The sequence below is a fragment of the Morone saxatilis genome, unplaced genomic scaffold (assembly GCF_004916995.1).
Source record: "Morone saxatilis isolate NCDOM2014 unplaced genomic scaffold, NCSU_SB_2.0 Contig22, whole genome shotgun sequence".
Lineage (NCBI taxonomy): Eukaryota > Metazoa > Chordata > Actinopteri > Moronidae > Morone > Morone saxatilis.
Window position 1 is genome coordinate 21,116,584 of NW_023339785.1, and position 22,828 is coordinate 21,139,411.

A 22,828-nucleotide genomic window follows, 5' to 3' on the forward strand; every position below is an offset into this window, starting at 1 on the left:
AACTCCACTGGCTGCAAAAATTTAGTTTGATTGTGTATCATGAAACAATCACTTCTCTTGCATACAGTATTTAGTTCCAGTAGTAAATCCACATTGTCACTTAACTTCTGCTGCTTGACTTCAGGGAGTAACATTTTGAAATAAACATTAGCCACGGAAGAGATGCAGATTTTGCGATCAATACTGGCCCACAGGAGGGTGAATTATTCCTTACTCCATCGAATACCGTCAGCATTCTAGGAAAAAAAAACTTGCAGATAACTACTGAATGAGATCATCAGAGGGGATTTACCCAATGCCAACTGAAAAATAAGCAGGTATATACTCGGTATACCTGCGTATACCCTACCCGTAGTGTAGTCTTCTTCCATACAACATGATGTTCATTTTAATAAATGATGGTCCCATTCAGAGTAAAAAAAGACAATAAAGCAACTACCCACTACCATGGCATGTGCTTGGGTTCACAGTCTAATACAATCAGGATAGATTTCACCTCTGGCTCCAAAAAAAAAGATGGCGATTATCTTAATTCAAACTCAAGGCTTTAAAACGTTTGTCCACCACTGTGGATGGTGTCATTAGCTTTGCAAGTATTCGGTGATAATAGAAAAACTGAAATTTTGACTGGATGGTAGTGCTAGAAAATAAGTCATTACAGGATTCTCATTCTCTGGGGACCATAACATTTAATAGCAATACATTGAATAGTTGTAGATACAGAAGATTCAGTCTGTATGAAAGTGGTGTACCAACTGACTGACATTGCCATCCCTAGAGCTGCTAGCATGGCTAACAAGCGGCAGCACTATCTGGTCACCACTAAAACCCCTCGCAGTGCTGCTAAAAATGAGCACAGCGAAGGGTGCAGGTATTTGGCAGTGAAGGTAGTAATTTCCTCTTTTACCGTAGCTCGAGTGCTTGTTCCTGCATGGAGCTGCAGCGGGAAACCCCGACTCCCAAAGACAAGAGCACACTCTGCTCATCTGCATCTGTGCTGCCAGGTGTCAACTTGTGACAGTGTAATAAAAAAGCATTTTTTCCATGTTGGTAATGCATGAGGGAGAAGACTATAAATAACTTGAATGCTGGCTTTATTTGTTTGTTCAATCTCAGTTTAGACTCTATTCTAAAAGAACGTCAGTTTCTGAAGATAAATTTGTCCTGAAGTGGTAAATTTGGAACAATTTATCATCTTTTATTTCCACTCCGCTGTTAAATATAGTGCAATCACTGTAAATGAAACTATAATCAAACAAAACTGCAAATAAGACTAATTTTAGACCTTTCTTAAGTGTGCTCACTGCTCAACATTGTTCAAAGTCTTGGCTTCAGCCGCTGCAGTCCCCAGCAGCAGTGGTGGAATTCTTACATGTAGAGATAAGGACAGACTGCTCTATTTGTCAGTGCAAGGGGCCCCTTAAGGGCCCAGAGAATCTGATGTCCGCACACTCTCTCTCCTGCACTCTGACATTTTCTCAGCAGTATGAGGTTACATACGAGGAAAAAGACATCTACATCATCAAGCCTCCTTTTCTGCGAACAAAACAGCCTCTCACTCCTGTTTCTGGTGACATCAGGACAAAATGTCAAAAGTTCCCAAAAGATTGCCAGCAAAACACGTATTCTCTAAATGAGAATGGACAGGAGCTAGTATTTTTAGATGACCTATGTATCAGTTGCTATTTTTATCAGCAGCTTCTGTTTGGTACGATGACCTGTGACCTGTTAGGTTCTTACTGCATTTTAGAAAGGGGCAAAGAGCATAAAGCGTACTGAGGTACATCCCCTGGATTACAAGCGATCCCGGGTGAGAGTTTTTAACCTGTGTTAGCTGCAGGCTAGCGGGGTCACAGCCCACCCAAGGGGGAGGGAAGACAGGGTCACAAAGGCTGAGGAGGATGCATGTTCCCAGACACAAAGTAGACAGCTCTAGAGCCCAAACACAAAACACAGGAAAGCACCGGCAGACCGGCAGGAAAGGCTTGATTCTTGATACTTTGCTGTAAAACCCCAAGTTAAAGGAATTGGCTTCATTAGGTTAAAAGTTTAAAAGATAACAGTGATAAATGTGCCAATATGATGAAGCCAAAAGAGGCCCAATTACAAGTTAGATCATGCCGGCAATTAATTCCACTTTGAATCTAAAGATATCTCTAAGCAGTGCAGGAAAGATTACAATTTGGACAGCGCAAGCAAAGCGAATGACAATACACTCTTGCATACTTGATTGCAGCGGGGTCCCTCAGGAAGAAAAGGTTATAGGATCTCTGAAAAGGCGGCCATTGTTCGTCATCTCCAGCAAAATGACTTTGTAAAATTGAGAGGAAGAAAGGCAAACCACTGGACCAATGTGATAGCAGCCCATGAAAGTGGAGAGCACTGATGCATGAGTGAAAAGCGCCTTATGTCAAATATAATTGTCCTGCCCTGAAAAACAAGCTAGCGATGTCTGATTTGATTCCCTCCTGTTTGGCTCAAGTTACTTCCTGTCTGCTTTAAGCGTGTTTGCCGAGACAATCAAACTCCTGGAGAGATCTTGGGATGTTCCGATGTCTTTGTCCACCAAAGAGCTGAATTTAATGACCTCTCGTTTCCTGTTTTTTTTTCTTAGTTTGAAGTCAAATGTCTCTGAAACTTGGTTGAAATCTTACAACAAAAGTTCAATAGTTTGGGAGAAATACTTTGAGAGTTGTGTGAGAAGATCTATCCACTCTCACATCTGTACAGTTACCAACAGCAGCTGGATAGCTTAGAGCAAAGGCAAAGGTTTAGAGGAAACAGCTAGCCTGGATCTGTCTGACGGCAACAAAAACCATCTCTAAAATTTGCTAATTAACATGTTATAGCTTGTTTGTATAATCTGTATAAAAAGTATAAAAAACCACATGCTGCGGTTTTGGGGTGGGGGGGGGGCTTAGCGGCAGTCACTTTCTGAAAGCTTTGGTTATTTTAGGGATTAAACAAAGATGGATATAACGTGTTCCTGGAATTACTGAGCTTTAGAGACGCTGGTAGACTGATGTTGCCATTAAATAGGGTTGTGTTTACCGTGTTCACGAGAAGAGTGCATATGAACGTCCCCATTTTGTGGTATTGGAAGGGGAAAGTTTGTGTACACGACTGTGTTGTAACCACAAGCACACAAGTTCCATTTGAAGGCAGTTTTTGTTTTGCTGTTGTCTGCTGCTTCCAGTCTTTGTGCTAAACAAACTGGCTGCTGGCAGCTTCAAATATGCTGCAGCTCTGGCAACCTGTACCCAGGCACAGTGGTGCTTTGAGCAAGATGTTCACATTGGCATGCTCGCAGTGACAATGCTAACATGCTGATGTTTAGCAGGTATAATGTTTATCATGTTCATCTTAGCTTATCAGGTTTGCATGCTCACATTTTCTAATTTGTACTAAACACAAAGAACAGATGATGCTGATGAGAATATCATTAGTTTTGCATAGATTTGCACAGTCATTAATCAAGTGTTGGACAAAGTTTTTACAATTCCCCCTGAAGAGAACATTTCACTCAAAACTACAACATCCAATCATGCTGCCACTAAAGTAAAAGTCAGTAGGAGTCATCCTCTGGGGCCACAAATGTCTGTCACTACAAACTTTAATGGAAATGGATGGTGAAGTGACTGACCAACAGTGACTGACCAACAGTTCCATATAGAGCCATGGTGCATCACCAAACATGAACTAGTGTTTGTAACATTAGTTTTCATGACCTACAATTGATTATCGTAAAGCTGTGAAACATTGTGCCCAAAATAAGACCAAAACAAATCAATTTTAGTTCCTTCCTTCATGAATAAAGATGCAAGCTGTTAAGTCAAGATGGAGGCGGTGGATGTTTTCCTTGGACACTTGTCATCCTCCGTCCTGCTTTGGTCTGCTGTCCTGAGTTGTTGGCTCTGTGGTGAGATGTCTGCAGTGGCCCTTCTCCTGGCTTTTCTTTTGCCCGTTGCTGCTGGCCTGGAAGCATGTCCAGCTGTCCCATCATTCTGTCAGCGCCGCTGTCTCCCTCAGCCCCAGATTAAAAACGCCAAAGGGGCCGCCAGGAAAAGTGGCTTGCCCCGTCTCTCAGGACTTATGTCAAAAATGTTTCAGTCCTCAGGTAATTTGCTACAGTCTGGGATCCTTTCACTATTACTTCAAAGAGCCTTGCAAAAAGAGGGAAAGAGAGAGAAATGAAAGGGAGGAAAAATGATATTTAGTTGTGGGTAGTGACAGATCTACATTCTTGAGTATTGACATGCGATCTGAGTGAGGAGTCCTCCTCCTCTTCTGCAGCAGTCTTTAAATCTGACTGATAAACAGCACTGTGTCCATGGACTGTCTTCCAAAATCGAGCTTAGTCAAACAAATTGACTCAACTCCAAAAGAATTCACAGGCACTGCTGTACAAATAGAGAGCGTACTAAACAACCTTACATTGTTACTAAGGTTCAGAAAACAGCGTATCATCTGGTTATTCATGTTTGACACAATAGAACTTATTAAGTACAATGTGCATGCAGTTATTAGAGATTTTTACTTGACTTAAATTGAAATAATTTCCTTCTGCTGCCCAAATATAAGGGGTAACACTGAATGTGAACAATTTTGCCTAAATTGTAGCCCGGAGGCAGCTTTTCTTAATCTGAAAGTAGGTTAAAGTGTCTGCATCAGTCTTAAATTGTCTCGGATTGGTGCACTTATGTAAATGTTGGCAAGAGAAGTTAGCTCTGCCCTCTGTGTAAGATAATCCTCTGCTATTGGACTTAAATACAAACTGGTTAAGACCTGTGGAATGAGGAAGAGAACCTGGAAATGTCTGTCACTTGGAAAACCTCACAGGAAATTTAGATTTATTTATGTAGATTGTTGCAGTTGACATAGAAAGGAACTACTGAATCAGGGTGAATAAGAGGTATTTAGTTTAAGTGAATCAAATTTTAGACATGACAAATGTGTTAGCTTAGCTATAGATTTACTGTGTTCGTGGTCTTGATCCTTGAGGGACAGTCATGATAAGCACCTGCTGAGCTCCGTGCCAGCACACTACTGTGTTTGTGTGTGTATACTTTCAAGGTGCGATGAAAGTGTTTGACACCAGTCTCACAATTTGAATTTGTGCAATGCACCAACACAAAGGTATTAAGAGCTCCTCAGCAGGCCATGACAAACCTGTGGCATCCCAAATCAGCTTGAGTTTTCTCCAAATCAGGAATGCATGGGCGCATTCGTGGCAAACAAAAACAGTGATTAAAGAGGGTAACTGGATCAGCTCTAATCAGCATGTCCTGAGAAAATGCCAAGGACTTTTCAACCATTGTCAGGTCACTCCAAGAGGTGATCTCTTTCCCTATTAATTATGTGCCGCGCCGCAGCAATCGTCCTCTCCAGCGTGAGCGACCTTCTCTGCTTTCATATGTCTGTGAAGAATGATCAAAACATTTCAGGGAGACAGTGTGGAGGATCCAGCTCCCAGTGATGTGCCTGCCCTCTCATTTCTCTGACAAAGAACAATGGCCACCTCATAACTAATGGCACTCACACAGAGAGAGCTTCTTCAGCGCAAAGAGGAGCAGAGAGGGAGAAAAATAACCATTATCCAAAGACATGTTCTATCATGTGATAAATTCTGTTTTCTCTCTAGCCAAATCCTTCGGTGCCTCCCTGCTGAAAATATTCAGAGCTTGTAATAAAGATTTGATCATCAGATAAAGAGTGGCTTGGGCATTGAGAGACAGAAGAAGAGAAGAAAGATGATGCATCTTGGGCTGATGGAATAGCTCAACGACATCCTCTAGTTAGCCCAAATGACAGCTCCCTTTTATTATCCTCATTGTGAGAGGTCAGGGAGGGATGGAGATCGCCTACTCTGCTACACAACTACGCTGTGTCAATGCTGCCCTCTGTTGATGAGAAGTTAAATATCCTCTAAACCTCTCGACTGTTTTCACACTCAGGGTGCTTCTCACTTCATTTTTATCTCTGCACACTAAATGTGTCCAATTAAAGTTTATCACTTGCTTTTCCATTAACTTCCATACTCAGATAGCTAGTGCTCACTGTGGATATTTTATTGCAGATTACACACATTGACTGAATATCAGAGGGGGAAGAAGTACTCAGATCTTGTACTTCAGTAAAAGTAGCAGTGAAAGTAGAAGTAGAAATTGTTAAAATGTATTGATTATATTTTGTATTATTAATCTGAATCAAAGGAAAGTAAGTAGTAACTTAAATTATCATTTAAATGTAGTGGAGTAAAAAATAGTAGTAGTCAAATATGGAAAAGTAAGGTACAAGTACCTCAAAAGTACACAGTTGAATAAATTAACTTTTCACCACTAATTATTATGAGACATATTTATTCACTATATTTACATTTAAAATGAGCTATTTGTAGCCTAACTATATCATATATAATTAATAATACAACAGTAAGAACTGTGAAGCTGTGTTATGTTATACATATATATATAAAATATACAGTGAACACACAAAACTGCAATTTGTGAGTGAAAAAAACTAATGAGTTAAATTCAAAGATGACCAGGTTGTGCACAAAACACACAAGCGACTGAAGTGTTTCACATTCTCTGATATGAAACTGAATGATCACGTCTACAGCAGCACTACTTCTCTTCTCTTGTGCACCCCAGAAGAGGAATATAGGAAACAGGTTGATGAACTGTCCTATTCCTCTGCTGGATGAGGGAAGGATACTTTAGGCAATATGTTGCTGTACAGAAATGATCAGACCTGCAGTGGAAGAGGATTTTCTTTCTGTTAAAACACTTTCATACAGTTCCAGATGTTCCCCTGAACTTTTATTTATGTTTATATAATTATATTTACTATTATTTATAGTTAATTTATATTGTTGTACACGTTATGACATCTTATAACAAAATAAGATATCACAATATAACAATTTAAATTATCAGGTGAAATGTTTTATGTTATAACAAGATAATTACTACACTGTAAAACCAGATAAGTTGATTTAACTTAAACAATAACTAATTACATTGAAAATGTTTTGGGGAAAAAAACTCAATTTTGTAAGTTAAAAGAAATATTCTTAATCAAGTAGCTTTAGTCATTTTAAGTGACAGTGACTTAATTTTGTAATATTAATTTCTACTGTGAAAACAAAATATTGTTGTTATAACATGATAAGTTTCATAATATAACACAAAAATCCTCTTGTTGCAATAATAAACTTTACACACATTATAAAGTGATACTGATCCATTTTTTCTCTTTCTGGCACTTAAGTAACCAACACCTGTAAACACACAGATAAAAAATGGTGGACTTGACCTTTAATGACCTTTAATAACATTGCTGACCAGTTTTCACATATAAGATACAAAGATGAGATAAATATTTCTCAATTATTGAGTTTTTTATAGTTTATTGATTGCAAGTTGAGAGCAAGTTGTCCCCATAATCCAGAATTTAAAGAAGGGTTGTCTCTACAACTGTCTTTATTATCTTTATTTACTCTTTATCCTTTATTGTTTTTGTATGTATCACTTGAGGCAGTAATATTTGATTAAGTTAATGTAACCTGATTGATTCTTACTTTTTTGGGTTGTTCAGCGCACTTAGTGTAAGTTGTGGATAAAAGCGTCAGCTACATAAATATAATGTAATGTCACAAACACAATATCAACCTGCAAATAACAATAACCAAAAAGATTGTATATGAAAGTGGCAAAAAAAAAACACAATACATAGAACACAAGATATAAGAACGTATTAGAAAAATCACTAAAAATAAATAATATATGGAAAAGAAAGAAAATAAATAATGATAACAAAAATAATAATAGTAATAAAATGATGATATAGAAAACAGCTGCACTCTTTACTACTACTACTATCTACTATATTGTTTTTTCAACTTTCAAACCTTTTTTTTACTGTAGTCAGACATGTTAGCAGGGAAAGACAGGTGTATTTAATAACATTGATTAATGATGGCTGAATTACAATTATATGTGCCATATCAGATAAAGATGATGTTTTTTTCTGTTTGTAATTGTATAATTATCATGCTGTTGTTTTTGATTTAAACAGAAATAAAGTTAAGGACTGTGAACATGAAACCTGCAATTTGTTCATGGTGAGTGTATAATTACATATATACAGTAGATAAATGTACAAACTGACACTTGTTTAATTGAAGTACAAGTTTTATTTTTTAACAAAGAAATACAAAATATAACAAAATTTAATCATATGTACACTATACATTCCTGACATGGAGAGTTCCTCCATAGCCAATGGTTGCAGCTAGTTCCCACTAGGTGGCTCTGCTGTTCTCAGTTTTTCAGTCTTTGGTCCATCAAAACCAAGGTCTCCACATGGGTGAGGAAGAGTTTGGTGGTGACCCCTCCCTCGGTGCAGGGTGTGGAGGGGATCTCAGTGTGGTGAGGGGGGTGCAGTGAGGGACAGTGGGCGAGAAACTAAAGAAGGAGGTGTTGGAAGACAGAGGTGACAGGCTGGAGGGGAAGGAGAAGTGAGAGGCAAATGACGGGAAAGAAGGAGAGGTGGCGTATGTGGAGAAAGAGGGAGAAAACCAGGGTGAGGGAGGGGGCGACAGATAGTCGTGGCATGGTGTGGAGCAAGAATGAGGCTGAAATGGGGAGCGAGATGGAAACTTAAGAGACTCTTCTCTCCTCTCAGATGTGCAAATAGCATCCGCGGGCGTTGCATGTGGTCGTTTGGCTGTCTCACTCGCAGTCGTTCTCTGGCTGAGGTCTGGGTTGGTGTGGTTCGACTGCTGGCTGTCTGTGTGGTGCTGCAGCCCCTCGATCAGGCTCGTTCTCTGTGCCGGCGTTATTCTGTGCATGTAGCTGTTCAGCTGGGCCACACACTGCTGAAAACCTGCACTCTCCATGGTGAACAGAGCAGGAGCGTTGGCCTCTGAGTGATGAAGGTTTACCACAGGAGGATGAGTCTTTGTGTGTCTATTAGTTGAGTCTGCAACGACTGAAAAGACACCAGGGATGAGGGATAAAACAGGGGGATCAAAACACTTAGAAAATAATATAATGAACATTTTTCATACATTTTAATTATTTATTATATTAAGGTACACATATTCACTTTTAACTGGTTGCTTATTAGTAGAATATTAGCTCTTTATTAGTCATTAAAAAGCACTTTCTACAACTACTAGACTATTCACGTTTACCTCAATAAACCCATAATTAGTGCCTATTGATAGTTAGTAAATAAGGAAGTTGTTGTACATGAATTACCATATTGATATGCTTTGCTCAGAATATGCCTAATCAGTCTCTCTTAATAACACTTAGTAACAAGGTCTATTCTTCTGTGATCATTTAAAAAATTCTAAAAGATTTCAATTCAAGTTTAAAATAAGATGATCAGTTAAAAAAACGTGTGACTTTGGCCAATACTGAGCACGGCATATTAGTCAGTTCAGAATAGGGAACATATTCTTAATTTAGAGTTATTTGAACACTACTAACACTATGTTTGTGTTTTGTTACATAATGATAGGGCATATTTATTAATCTGTTATTAAGGGACATTAAGTATTCTTGTGGTACAAATATTACATTATATTATAAGGTGCATACTGAGCAAAGCATATTAGGAACAACTTCCTTACTTACTATCAATAAGCAATAATTCGGAGGTTGTTAAGGGCAAACTCTTGTTTAATGGCCTAGTAGTTGCACAATATGGTCATGTAGAATACTTATATCCACCATTAACTACTTTCTTATAAGACAATAGTATAATATTGGTTCTTTTTGTGTACGTTCAAGTGTCACCAAACTGTTTTCTTTCACTAACCATTGCTCTGGTTCTTCCCATTCGTCCACTTTTGAAGATATTCCACAGCAAAGTCAAGAATCTCCGCTTTCTCTATTTTGGGATTCTGTAGCCGCTGCAGGAGAGAACAGTAAAACAAGAGGGAGAAACACATTTTCATCATTGTCAGGGTTATGATTGGTTTATATGTGTGTAGAGCCGGGATGTGATTTTCTTAACAGTGACTCACTGGATCAGAAGTATGATTCAACAGCAAACTTCTCAGCTCAGCAAGACTTTGATTTATTCGATCTCTTCTTTTCTTCTCCACAACTGGTTTCAGAATCTGGGAAGAAACAAACACTGTGAGTTAAAGTTGTGGTCACTTAATCACGGTATTAACTATTTCACCAATATTTACATGTACATAAAAAGTCATTATTGGTTTAATGGTTATTAATGCTGTATAAATCAATAATAAGCCATTATTAAGCTACCAGGTTGTGAAAAATCATGTTTGCATGAACAAACCTGGCAACCCAAACAGATTTGTGGCTTTGAACTGCTCCATAAATGATTATCACATCATTTAATAACTAATAAAGCATTAGTGACAACCTATAAAAACCTGTAAATGGTTCCTTATTAGGCTCTTACCCGTTTTCTACTCTTGCCATCTTCCAGAGTGGGATTCTGTAGTTTCCTGGTCATGTTGCAGTGTTTGGTCCAAGTGTCCTGAGTGGAGGCTGCAGCAGTTCAAACAGTCTCCTGTTTGGGCTGTGGACGGTTATATGTAGACCTCGTGCTGCCTCTCATTGGCTGACAGGTGCGAGTGACGACACTTAACCGAAAATGGCCTCTGCTAACTTTATTATGGGCTGTGGATAAAATCGAAACTAACTATCAAACAGTAATCAGGTTGTAAATTGTCTCTAAAACCACTTTGTTACGATAATTAAATATCAATGGCAACGATATTAGAATTAATCTGTAATTTATATTTAACAAATGACAGAGTTTGCATGGTGTAGTTTTATAATTTATCAATCAAATGTATCACTCAAGACATTAAATTAAATTGTGTTGCTTCATTTTGTAGTGAGAACACCTTCATATAGGTGCATAAATATTAAAATCTTGTTAGATGAGTCTGTATCTCCATCTTCCCATACATCATTAATTAATTTAATTAGGCTAAATGAGCATGCTGGTTGCTTTAAACGCTTCCCAGGAAAAAAAAAGAAGCACCCGTGAAGTGAGACTATGGGAAAGTTTTTTCTTTCTCGTGGGAAACAGAAATGAAGTGAGAAAGCGAGCAGCTATGAGGACTTTTTATGATGTGTGAGACATTTGCACTTTGCATTAAGTGATGAAAAAAGACCAAACGAGGACCGAAGAAGCTCAACTGCAAACGCAAACACCCTCTAAAGTATAGTTTTTGCACTAAAACACACACTATTAAATAGAAAGAAATACATGTATCTAATAAATAAAGCAGATTTAGATAGCACGTTAACAACACTGTGGGGCAGAAGGGGAGCAGCAGGTCACGTGTGTGTGTTGATGCAGTGAAGTGTGAGGACGATCATCACACCTGAGTGTTAAGTGTGCTCTGCTTCGGGTCAGCTCGGTACCTGATGTTTGGACTTCACACGGGACCCCCCCTTTTAAAATATCAAACCAGATGTTCACCAACAACATCAGGCACCCGTTTGATTCGGGCTCTTTTGTCCGTGTGGCCGACACACCCGAGCGGCCACGATATTAGAAGTGTACGGTCCGTTTCTCTCCCACCAAAAGGAGCATTCCCACTAATTAGTTTCCATCACAGGCTCAGGCGAGCACATTATAGGACTTATTTATGGGGCGGGTCCACGTGGCTTAAACCCCGCAGAGAGAGAGAGAGGGAGAGAGAGAGAGAGAGAGAGAGGAAAGAAGAGTGATATATTTACCAAAACAAATTAAATGTATTTTTTCTATAACTACAAGATATTCCCAGAGGAATAAAAAAAGAGGGGAGGGGCTTCTGTGATGGAAATTGTATGTTAAATGCTGAAATCTCCAAAGAGAGTTTCCTTGGTTACCAGGAGTGATCTCTGGGCCTCCACTAATCGCCCTCTCTTTGATTTAAAACGGAAGTATTATTGCCTCTGAAAGGCCACTTAATCTACGGGATCCCCGTGATCCGATCATCCCAGTGTTATCTCCACACTTGAGCCTATTATGGGGATCAGGGGGGCCATAAATGCAGTGCAGGAGAAAGCTACCCCCCAAAAAACTTTAAAAAGAGATAGCCCTGGGGAAAATTGTTCATCCTCGATGTAGAAATTGTTATAGAGGAAAAACTTGTCCCTGCGCAGATCTTGTGCCAACCACACCCACTGGAGATAAACACAACTCCTTCACACACGATGCAACAGTTTAAGGTGTGAATTGGGCAATTTGGCTCCATGACACCAGGCCAGGTCCTGTGTTTGGGGGGGCTGGGGATGGTTTCAAATCAATAAGCAGAAATGTCTTCACCAGTTACATCTATCTGTATTTTATTCCATCATTTAGTAGAAACGCGGTCTGAAATGTGACCTTTAATTAAAGTGAAGTGTAAAAGTGATCATTTTTGATCAGTCTTTTCTATTTTCTGCATTAAAACCTCCATAAAATGTAGTGAAATAAAACTAAAATAGCAGCTCTCGTATGCAGTTTAACTCTTATTCAGTATGAAGTAAGATTGCTCTATGAGATATTCATCATTGCATCAGACTGAAAGCACATTTACTCAAGTGCTTAATTACAAATTCATGGTACTTTAAGGCTTCTTTACTTGAGTATTTCTATTTGATACAACTGTATATGTCAACTCAGAGGCAAATATTGTACTTTGTTTAACAGCTTCAGTTACTTTCTGTGCACTGTGTATCTCCATTTTTGTAGGTGATTTAAAATTTCAATGTTAAACTGGAGGATGAACTGGTCCTTTATGGGCTGAGAATGTTTTTCTTAATTCTTCAGCTAAATAAACTGTTTAAAATCTCTCTTGGATTAGTTGGAAAATGTCACAAAGCTGAAAACAGGGTTGTTTTTCTGAGTTCATGAGAAACAGACTTGGTTCTCACAGCACAGTGACAACAACAAACATACAAAACATGTGATGATCTTAGAGAATATGATGCATTGATGTAGATTAAACCAGTAGTTCCTAAACTTTTTCATGTGAAGGACAATAGATTCACATTAGACCACAGACCACCAATTTGAGAGGAAAGTATTTTATTTTTACGTTTTAAGATAATAAAGTCTTCATAGACAATCAATTAATTGAATTAACTGAATTACTATAAATTACAATCAAACTAAACAGCCTATTTCCTCCCCTGCTGTTCCAACATCCAGAAAATGTGATAAAAGTTAAAATATTATTTTCCTCCTTTTGGACCCCAGTCTGAAAACCACTACCAACTACAGTCCATAAAGTACACTTAACTTAAACATTAAAGTAAAATATCAACAAACACATTAATGTAGCCTATGTGTAACAATGACAGTGAGTACTTTTACATTTTATACCTGAACTATATAGTTTTTATTATTCATATAATTTATTTATATATTCTTTAAGTAAGCTTTTCAAGGCAGGACTTTGTCTTGTAGTATTTTTTTGTTTTACTGCAGTTAAAAATACTTTTACCACCTGAAACTACTGAATCTGAAGTTTTTAATGATTTGGTTGAACTTCTACTTAATGAGACCTTATTTTGGGGATCAAGTCTATATTACAAATGCTATACAATACGTGAAGTCCTGCTGTAGGGTGCGTGCTTCAATTCAATTTTCTTCAGTGTCAAGGCCGCGTGCTGCTGAATGAATAAGAGGCGTGTCCCGCAGGGGCGGAGCTATCTGCAGGTCACATCAACAAATTGCAATGCGCACACAAAAGTTTTCATTTCTGGATTAACGACAAAGACAGACACGAGTCAACTTTTCCACTATGAAGGCTTTATCTTCACCAGAGTCTCCTCGACACAGGACCATGAGAAGGGTAAGCTGCTTTACATTCAGAATGTTTTAATGACTTTATGATGGAGAGGTTCGTTTAAAATCTTGTTCAGGGTCAGCATTGTAACATTTTAACTTTTTAACCCCAAAGGTGTCCAAACCTCTGATGGAGAAACGCAGGCGGGAGCGGATCAACCACAGTCTGGAGACATTAAGGCTCCTGATGCTGGAGAACACACACAATGAGGTAAAGCCCGTGCGTAATGCCCTTATTTATAGTGGTTAGTTTGTCTGATATCAGGATGTTATTCTACACAAGTGCCCACTGTGTGACTGATGTATACTCTTATTTCTCCACATAGAAACTGAAGAATCCAAAGGTGGAGAAGGCAGAGATTCTGGAGAGTGTGGTCCATTTCCTGAAGACAGACAAGGAGGTGGACAAGGGCCACCGGGCCATGAAGAGAGTCCTCTCCAGGGAGCAGAGACAGACCAGTGTCCGCCAACACAACTACAACGACGGCATGAGGTCCTGTCTGCTGAGGGTCAGCCACTTCATAGCCAGCAAGAGCCAGGAGTTAGAGGAAACCGGTGGGGACTCGGTTCAGGCTTCTCTTGCGCTTCCCGAGCCCCAGACGCACCCTTCCACTCCCAGGCACACCCACGGGGCCCTGGTATCCGCTCCTGAGGGTGTCTCCGGTGCTCGGTCTCCTCAGCATCTGTCCCACCAGCACGGGATCTCTCGTGCCTACCTCACCCAGGTGACCGGCCTCCACTGTGACTCCAGGGAGCTGTTCTCCTCCAGGGCCGCCTGCACGAACTTCACCGACCCCGTGTGGAGGCCCTGGCCCCAGTGACAGACACTTTGACAACAGATTTTATTTTACATATAGATGCCGACAGACTGTAAATATGTATTTTATTGTACAGCTTGATTCGCAGACGCATTATTTTTTTTCCTGTCTCTTTTTTAAAAGTTGTGCAAAGTGTACATATGTGATATTTTTAGGCGGCAGTGTCTGCTGATTGCTGGTATTTTTAAACCAGGATACAACTCTGTCTGAGTGTATTTGGTGTTGCTTAAACCTGCGCGTAAAATCGCTTAATCTGCTTTGACTTTTAAAGCATGATCACGTGTATAAATTCTATTTTTTTGCTACCTTTTGCTCTGTGATGTATATATTTGAAACATGATTTTATTTTATGATTGTGCTTTCTCCCTGTACTCATTTACAATAAAAGTACAACTTCCTGATCATTCCAGATCCAGAGTGGCCTATTTGCTGTGTGAACAGTTTGTACTTGAGCTGCACTTTTACAGAAGAGGGGACATCCAACAGAACAGTTAACACATACTTATATCCAGGCTGGACAGCAGTTATGACACATTTCACCATTGACATGCTGATGGTTGGGGAGTAGTTTGCGTCTATGATCTCAAGTGCAGTCGTTCAAATGTAGAAAAACAACCTAGAGTGGTCAATCACACACTGCAGCACCCAGTCTGCCTCAGGTGGTAGCACCCGATCTACCAAATCCACATTAGAGGTCCAAGTGTGTCAGACCTAACTGACTGTAGTGCATCCAGATCACAGTTAAAATCGTTATTAAATTATTTTCTGCCTATATTAAGTATAAAGCAATAGAAAGCGGTTTACTTGTCATGCATTGTGGAAGGAATTCTATTAACCTGTAGGTTTATACTTAAAAACTGTTGTTTCTTTTAAAGGTTCAGTCCCTTTTGGCTGCACCAGCAACCAGCAAGTGTTGAGCTGCGTTTTTACCACCTACTCAAATTCTCCAGGTGCAGAATTACACTGTTTATGTTGGAAGAGCCAGTAAAAGAGACAGAGACACAATATAGAGCAGCTGTCTCTGATGATGGGGGAGGCTAAACATGAATCTGTGACACTTTTCTGCCAACAAAACACATGATGTAATAATTATGCAGTATTCAGTATGAAGTTTTTACATGTTTACACTGGGTTGGGGGTTGCTGGATGAGACTGTCTGGGTGCTGCAGAGTGTGGACAGTGTGTTAATGGTCGTTATCGTGTGCTATTCTACATTTGAAAAAAAAACACGGCAGTAGAAGCATCGAGCTCACTCCTATCAACATATCAATGCACACTTAAAGGTCTCATAACTGCTCTGCACCCATCCTGCGTTAAGTATCAAGCAGCACTTCCCCCTTCAGGGCTGGAAATAAAAAAGGAATGCAGCTCATCTAATCACTGCTTGATTTATTGTGGCTTATTATTTCACATGCATATATTGTACAGGGAGGTTGGGGAAGCCTACAGTTGGTTGTTAATGCTTTAAAATGAGACGATGCACTGAAATCCAAACAGCTTTTATTCCATGGAAGCAAAGAGGTTATAAAACATATATTTATATATATAGACATTTCTTTGCATGAGAACCCTTCAAACGAAAAAATTGTAGCCTATTGTAAATATTTAATTTGAATATATTCCTAAGATATAGATCTATATTTTAAAGAAGCAAAACTATATAGTTTGTCCAATTTATCATCTTTTTGAGTGTCTGGTTGGAGGATGCACATTCCTTCAAAGCCTGTTTGAAAACTTCCTTTATCAAAGCAGGTGTTAGTGCCGCTGGGCTGAACTCTGGACAGGATGCTCTTTTGTGCGCTGTAAAGCTTCAACCTCCTGGAGAAAAGCCCACAGGACTAAGTAAATCAATTAAAGTTGGAATCAGATTAGGGTTTTAATCTGAGGGGGGCTTCTATCTAAATGAAGATTAAACGGCTCCAGTGGCAGAATGTGTTGCGAGTGTAAAATGGGTAAGATATATTATAGTCCAATGCGGATGGATCTACTTAAAGTTTGTTTACTTTATAGACAAAAAAGCCCGCGGAAATGCGTCCCACACTGACTGCAAAATGACCCCAGGTTTAACAATCCTCCAGCAGCAGTTGTTTCTGTAACTGTTGGTTTTTACCACATCAGCGCGAACACAATGAAGGCAAAGTGATACATCACCTTTTGGCCTCATCAGCAAACCATTTGAAGACTGCAGTTCACATAACGAGCACTCATGATACTTTTATTGGATGCTTCTCCCATAAAACCTCTGGAATTATTTAAAGTTTCTCTTTAATTCATCAGTTTTTAGAATTTCCTAGGGCTATACCTATCAGAAATGCTTTAAAACCTCAATAATTTACGCGTAATGAGCCAGAATAAGATGTTTAACTGGGCTATAACTGAATTTAAGAGATTATTTCAGTCTTTATATATTGTAGAATACATGTACATACATACATATATGTACATAGACCGGCGGCCACGTGTCGGCCAGCTTTACAGCTGAATGCTGGGTATTATGAAAGCGCCACACCTCAGGGTGTTAATGGGTTTGCTGCTCCACGCGCCAGAGGTGACAGGCTCGTGCACGAACACAGCCATTTGTGACCCAGTGTTATTTCTGCGCGCGTGTGTGTGTGTGTGTGTGTGTGGCTTCATGCAATAAGGCTGTAAGACGTTTCTATGTAGGTAAAGTGTGTGATGATTTAACACAAATATTCTTCTAGATGTTAAAAATGTATTTGTTTTGCGCAGATTTTGCGGTCATTTATATTAGATTCCTGTATGTTTGGTTCAAGACCTTTATTTGTCACCGAGAGGGAAGAAAACACGTGTTTTCATTTAAATTAAAATAGAAATTATTACCAATTTTATGAAAATCTGCATTTTTGTGGGGCATTCTGCGTGGTTGGTTTAACACAACAGAGTTTGTATAAAGTTTGAATGTTGTTGTTGGAGGCGAAATGGATAGAAATGTCGCCAAAAGTTTCAAGAACACTTAAACATTTTCTCATCCTGTATTTAAGACAGAATTTCCCGGAATGTTCCGCCTGCTGGTGGATGAAACAATTAAACTTCAGCTGGCCAATCAGTAATTATTAATACTCAGGGTACTAATTGTAAACGTAAAGCCATTCTAAATGTCTCAGCTCGAGTTTGCATTTGCTATTAAGCCGGTTTTTGGTTCTAAGACCTTAGAAGACTTTGTTTTGGATTATTCATGTTGCCTAAATCCTCCGCTGGTGGTAGACGGCGGGGGAAAGCACATTCATTAAGGCGAACAATGCTGCACCGCTGGGCTTTTTTTCACTGCTGCGAGGTGTGGGGCGGGTCAGCGGCTGCACAACAGCTGCCCCGGTGGCCGCCAGCCTGCCCCAGCAATTACAGCAAATGTTCAGCAGACACAAGCACACACTTACACACAAAGGTGCTACACAAACCTGTTCTGTGACCAGTGAAAGAGAAACTCTGTGCAAAACTGAGGAAAAAGGTGAGTTCATGAAAAACATGTTTATTAGTAACAAGAGAAAAGTCACAGTAATAATGCTGCAAATGACAAGATACAAGCAGGATTCACTTTATGTTGTGAGTTTACATTATATTATGACTGACCCCTTCTGTTTATCTGTGTGTGTGTGTGTGTGTGTGTGTTGGGTTGTGTGTGAGCATGCAGCTGGATCACTTGGTCAGACTTTGCCAACAGCCAGGCCCTGGGCTTTCTGAAACTCCTGCTGTAAACTGGACAAGACTTCTCGATGCTGTTCAGATTTCTTTTCCATTTCTTTCAGGAGCGCCTCATACCTTTGACTGTAACAGGAAATGAGAAAAACAAGACAAAGCACGATGTGAGATTCATTTCATAAAGCGAAAACACATTTATGTACGGAAGGCACTGACACGAAAGATGTTACTGATGATATTGCGACTGTATATATATCCCACACAAACATAGGGTACTGGAGTAGACAATGGGAGTTACACAAAAACACCAGACGCTCCAGACTAAAGAGAGATTATAAAGTTGATTCAACAGCACTCTGAGGTTCCTTAATGCCGCCTGCTGTGGCAAAATACACAGAAATGATGGACTGAGGACTGAGACAGGGATGTTGTGGATTGTCTAACTCCTTACTGCCCCCTACATGTGAGTGAGTATATTAGCTATGCACCAATATATTTTTTTAAGTAGTCAGGTGTCTACTTGTGTGAGGAATTTCCAGTCAGTGCCAACATTGCCCAGGTGCCCATTAATGCTGAAAGTATGTGGAGAACTAGAGGGTGTAACATGGGTTGTAAAACTGAAGAGACTGAATGTTTTTAAGAGACTTTCTTAAAATCACTGATGCTATACAATAAACGCAGCGACATTTACACATGGTAATAATTATACTGACAATTTTATTGACATAAAGTCACAGCCAATACAGTACAAATACCACTGGATATACCAACTGGCAAAATGTCTACTGGGCGATTGATAAGCATATCCAGTTGGGATGTCCCGATCAAGGTTTTTTGCCCTAATACTGATCCTGGTCATTTAATATTGAGTATCTGCAGATACAGAGTCCTGATCTGATGCTTGTCATTTTCTGGCTATTACAGGCGCATAGTGCACACTTCAAGTAAATACGTTTTTAAAATCCATCCAATATACACTACAGGCCAAAAGTTTGGAAGCAAGACCAAATTTGTACAAAAAAAGATCATAGTTTCATTGGTATAATAAAATAATAAAAACAGGATTATTATATAAAGAGTCTCTTATCAAAATACATTTTTACTGTAACTATCAGGTATTTGGGTTTTTCTTGCTTAGACTTTTGCTTTCAAAGTAACCTCCTCTGGCTTTAACAACAGCATGGCATATACGAGGCATTCGTTCCACAAGTTTTTTAAGGTATGTGCCAGGAATTGCATTCCAAGCTTTCTTAAATTCATCAATGAGAGACTGCCGATTCGTAGGACGCACTTTTCTGACCGATCGATCCAATTAGTCCCACACAAGCTCAACTGGAGAGAGGTCTGAAGAACACCTTCCTCTTCTTTTTTGTCTAGGTGTCCCTGACAGAGCTTGGAAGAATGCTAAGGGTCATTATTTTGCTGCAAAACAAACTCTGGACCCAGACTGCACGATGCTGGAGGATGGAGCGGTACTGTTCCTTCTTCATGATACCCTTTACGTCAAACAAATCTCCGACTCTATCGCTTGCAAAACATCCCCATACCATGGCACTACCACCTCCATGCTTTACTGTGGGTGTTACGCACGGTGCTTTAAGACGTTCACCCGTTTGTCTGCGGACATAGACTCTGCGGTTTGAACCAAACAGTTCAAACCTGCTTCCATCGGTCCAGAGAACTTGTTTCCAATCATCATAGGTCCATGTTTTGTGTGCTTTTGCCCACTCATATCTCTTTTCTTGTTCGTTGGATGAAGTAGTGTTTTTTTTGCAGATACACAACCCTTCAGACCAGCCTTTCTCAAACACCTTTTCACAGTTGTCAGAGATATGGGTTTTGACCATGTCATGTTGATTTCCTCCCTTATTTGTGATGCTGTTTTTCGACGATCTCTCTTACTGGTGACGATGATGTTTATCCTCTGCTTTTGTAGTAACCCTCTTTCTTCCAGACCTTTTCCTGTCATCATAACTTTCAGTTTCTTCTAGCCTCTTCAGGGCGTAGTGAACTCCTTTGTTGGACAGCATTTCTCTTTCAGTGTATGCTACAATCCTCAATGTACAAATCTGTACTTTTGTTTCTTTACTTAGCTGTTTCTGTCTAGCCATTTCTGTGGTAGTGTCAGAGATATTAACACAGTTGAGATTTATTTGTATGTAAACTCTCAACAAAAAAAAGTGAATAATACAAACTGTGATTTGTTTTTTTTTAACTTTTGCACTGAAGTTGTGACTCTGGCAAATCTTCTCAACCCTAAAACTAAGCCCTTATTTTTCTTTTGTTAACATTTAATCAGCAATGGTCTGATAACATCAATGTATACCTAAAGGTAAACTGAGGAAAATGGTGAATATCAATGAGCGCCAAGTCTGATCATGCAGTAAATACAACCCAAAGTCCAAAGAATTCATACTGATTCTTAAGAAAGGCATTGTGAACAGAAACTTGAAGTTGCTTCCAAACTTAATTCAATAGTTCTGCATTGCATTAAGGAAATAATTGCTTGCATCCAAACCTTTTTTACAAAAATAAAGTAGGCTATAAAAAAAACAAATCCTCTCTGTCATCTCTTTGGCCTTGTCGCTGTCTCGAGGGAGTGTCCTCCAGTGTTTGGTGCTTCGGTGCAGCCCTTCCCTGAGTTACCTGAATCAACTGTATTTCATTGCCCTGTTAAATTTGTCGTCTGCACATATTTTGTGCGAATTACATTAATAAATTCCTCTTATTGGCTTTTTGTTGCACTTGCAGTGGCAAAGTGATTCCAATTCAGTCTCACAAGGTTTGATTTACTGCAGCTAAATGCAATTTCTAATTGAATCAGTGACTACGATCAGCTGAAACAACATAAAGGGTCACTCTAAACACCAAAGCACTAGTACTCAAACCAAATATAATGAACTGTGTACTATTATTGTAACAATCTTTGTTTTTGAAAAGTTTTAGTGTATTTACTTTAACGTTGTTCCTTGATGTATTCCAAGTGTTTTTTGTTGTTTGGTACCTATATTCAGTACAATCAGAAAATGCAGTTCTGTGTCTCTCACTGATTTTCAAGCAGTTACATCGTCGAACGTACACCTGCCTAACATTTCCTACATCATATATGGGAGAACACATTCATTCATGCTACAGAAGCAGGATGTAGGGCAGCTTTAGTGACTCACATCTCTCCGTTGATGTACTCCAGCCTTTTTGTGACTGTTGCTTTGGCCTCGTCCAGGTCTTGCTTGACTAAAACTGGACCAATAAGCTTATAAACTGTGTTTGTGCTGTCCAGCAGATCAAGCTCCTAGACACAGAGAGAGAGGAGAGAGACAGAGAGAAAGAGAGATATTTAATACTACTGGGGTTAAATGACAGGAGGATAACACATATACACAAAACAACCTTTAAAATACCTCTTTGACAATGTTGTTCTCTGTCAGCTGAGTCTCCAGCTTCTGTCTGGCTGACACACTCTTGCTCACATCTAAACAGCAGACAGGCGTTAGTGAGCACATTTATTATGTTTTTCAGCATGCAATCATCATTGTTGCAACTCTAAACAATAATTACAAAAAAAAGTACAAGGTATGTTTAACGAGTTCACGTATGAACAGCTGTCCTAATGTGGCTATGTTAGTTAGCTCGGCACAACATGGCACGGGATGAGGAACCATGCTGGCGCCTACCTTTTTGCATCTGTGTATATTTTTCTACTTCAGCTTTCAGCTTCTTTTGAATGCCGTCTGCCATGTTTGCGTTAGGTGGGGAAAGCAGCAGAGACTGAGAGTGAAAGTGTGAAAGAGACAAGGAGCTAAATGTGGTATGACATGAAACAGCTCTGTGTTAGCAGGCTAACCGGAAAGGGAAGCGGCTACAGCGGAGGTTACCCTTCAAAGTAAGAGCCCAGGCTACTTTAGGGTTGGCAAATGTGGGAGGAAATTAGGATAAATTAAAAAAAAAAATACTCATATAAAGAAACCGTAAAATCACCTCACAGTTACTATGTTTTTATATCGAATAATTTAAAAGATTTTAAGTAGTTGGTAGATTTTTATTTTGACACTGTCATGGTTGCGGCTGCCTATTGCATTCATTTGAAAAATAAAAAAAACTCCGGTTTTTCTGAGTAATTTATTTTTTTGTTTGTTTTTTTTTGAATATTTTTTTCTGTTTTTTCTGAAAAAAAATATTCAGAAAATCAGAAAAAAATATTTAGAAAAAACAACCATAAAAAAATGACCCCGAAAATCAGACAAAAAAATAAATTGTCAAGTGAATGCAAAACGCTTCCCTAAGAATTAGTAAAAAAAAAAAAAACAGGGGAAAAAAAAATATTTAGAAAAACAGAAAAGAATTACTCCGAAAAACAAAACAATAAATTAATAATTAAACAAATAAATTTTCAAGTGAATGCAATACGCTTCTGTTAGAATTAGTCAAAAAAAAGGGGGAAAAAAATATTCAGAAAAACAGAAAAAAATTATTTAAAAAAAACAACCAAAAAAAAACTACTCAGAAAAACACAAACAATTACTCCGAAAAACAGA

At 39.0% G+C, this 22,828-nt stretch overlaps 3 protein-coding genes across 3 annotated transcripts; 1 reads left to right on the forward strand and 2 right to left on the reverse strand.

Moving 5' to 3' along the window:
* Positions 1-8,347: 8,347 nt before the first annotated feature.
* On the reverse strand, positions 8,348-10,500 carry her11 (hairy-related 11). Its single transcript, XM_035669743.1, has 4 exons — positions 10,447-10,500; positions 10,040-10,135; positions 9,832-9,925; positions 8,348-8,985 (listed from the first exon to the last, which is right to left on the reverse strand). Exons 1-4 carry the CDS (start codon positions 10,498-10,500, stop codon positions 8,348-8,350), a joined length of 882 nt encoding a protein of 293 aa, XP_035525636.1.
* Positions 10,501-13,610: 3,110 nt separating this feature from the next.
* Positions 13,611-14,769, forward strand: her5 (hairy-related 5). The gene is made up of 3 exons (XM_035669856.1): positions 13,611-13,825; positions 13,934-14,029; positions 14,145-14,769. The coding sequence occupies exons 1-3, from the start codon at positions 13,775-13,777 to the stop codon at positions 14,637-14,639; spliced, it is 642 nt and encodes a 213-aa protein (XP_035525749.1). The 5' UTR covers positions 13,611-13,774; the 3' UTR covers positions 14,640-14,769.
* Positions 14,770-18,103: 3,334 nt separating this feature from the next.
* Positions 18,104-22,160, reverse strand: pfdn6 (prefoldin subunit 6). Its single transcript, XM_035669855.1, has 4 exons — positions 21,968-22,160; positions 21,695-21,765; positions 21,461-21,585; positions 18,104-18,419 (listed from the first exon to the last, which is right to left on the reverse strand). Exons 1-4 carry the CDS (start codon positions 22,029-22,031, stop codon positions 18,299-18,301), a joined length of 381 nt encoding a protein of 126 aa, XP_035525748.1. The 5' UTR covers positions 22,032-22,160; the 3' UTR covers positions 18,104-18,298.
* Between the last annotated feature and the right edge of the window lie 668 nt (positions 22,161-22,828).

Coding starts and splice junctions, on each gene's coding strand:
- her5 (XM_035669856.1), top strand. CDS start 13,775: ATGAAGGCTTTATCTTCACCAGAGTCTCCTCGACACAGGACCATGAGA. Junction 13,826..13,933: donor GACACAGGACCATGAGAAGG/GTAAGCTGCTTT, acceptor TTAACCCCAAAG/GTGTCCAAACCTCTGATGGA. Junction 14,030..14,144: donor TGGAGAACACACACAATGAG/GTAAAGCCCGTG, acceptor TTCTCCACATAG/AAACTGAAGAATCCAAAGGT.
- her11 (XM_035669743.1), bottom strand. CDS start 10,500: ATGACCAGGAAACTACAGAATCCCACTCTGGAAGATGGCAAGAGTAGA. Junction 10,136..10,446: donor ATGGCAAGAGTAGAAAACGG/GTAAGAGCCTAA, acceptor GTTTCTTCCCAG/ATTCTGAAACCAGTTGTGGA. Junction 9,926..10,039: donor TGAATCATACTTCTGATCCA/GTGAGTCACTGT, acceptor TCTCTCCTGCAG/CGGCTACAGAATCCCAAAAT.
- pfdn6 (XM_035669855.1), bottom strand. CDS start 22,031: ATGGCAGACGGCATTCAAAAGAAGCTGAAAGCTGAAGTAGAAAAATAT. Junction 21,766..21,967: donor ATATACACAGATGCAAAAAG/GTAGGCGCCAGC, acceptor TCTGCTGTTTAG/ATGTGAGCAAGAGTGTGTCA. Junction 21,586..21,694: donor AGAACAACATTGTCAAAGAG/GTATTTTAAAGG, acceptor CTCTGTGTCTAG/GAGCTTGATCTGCTGGACAG.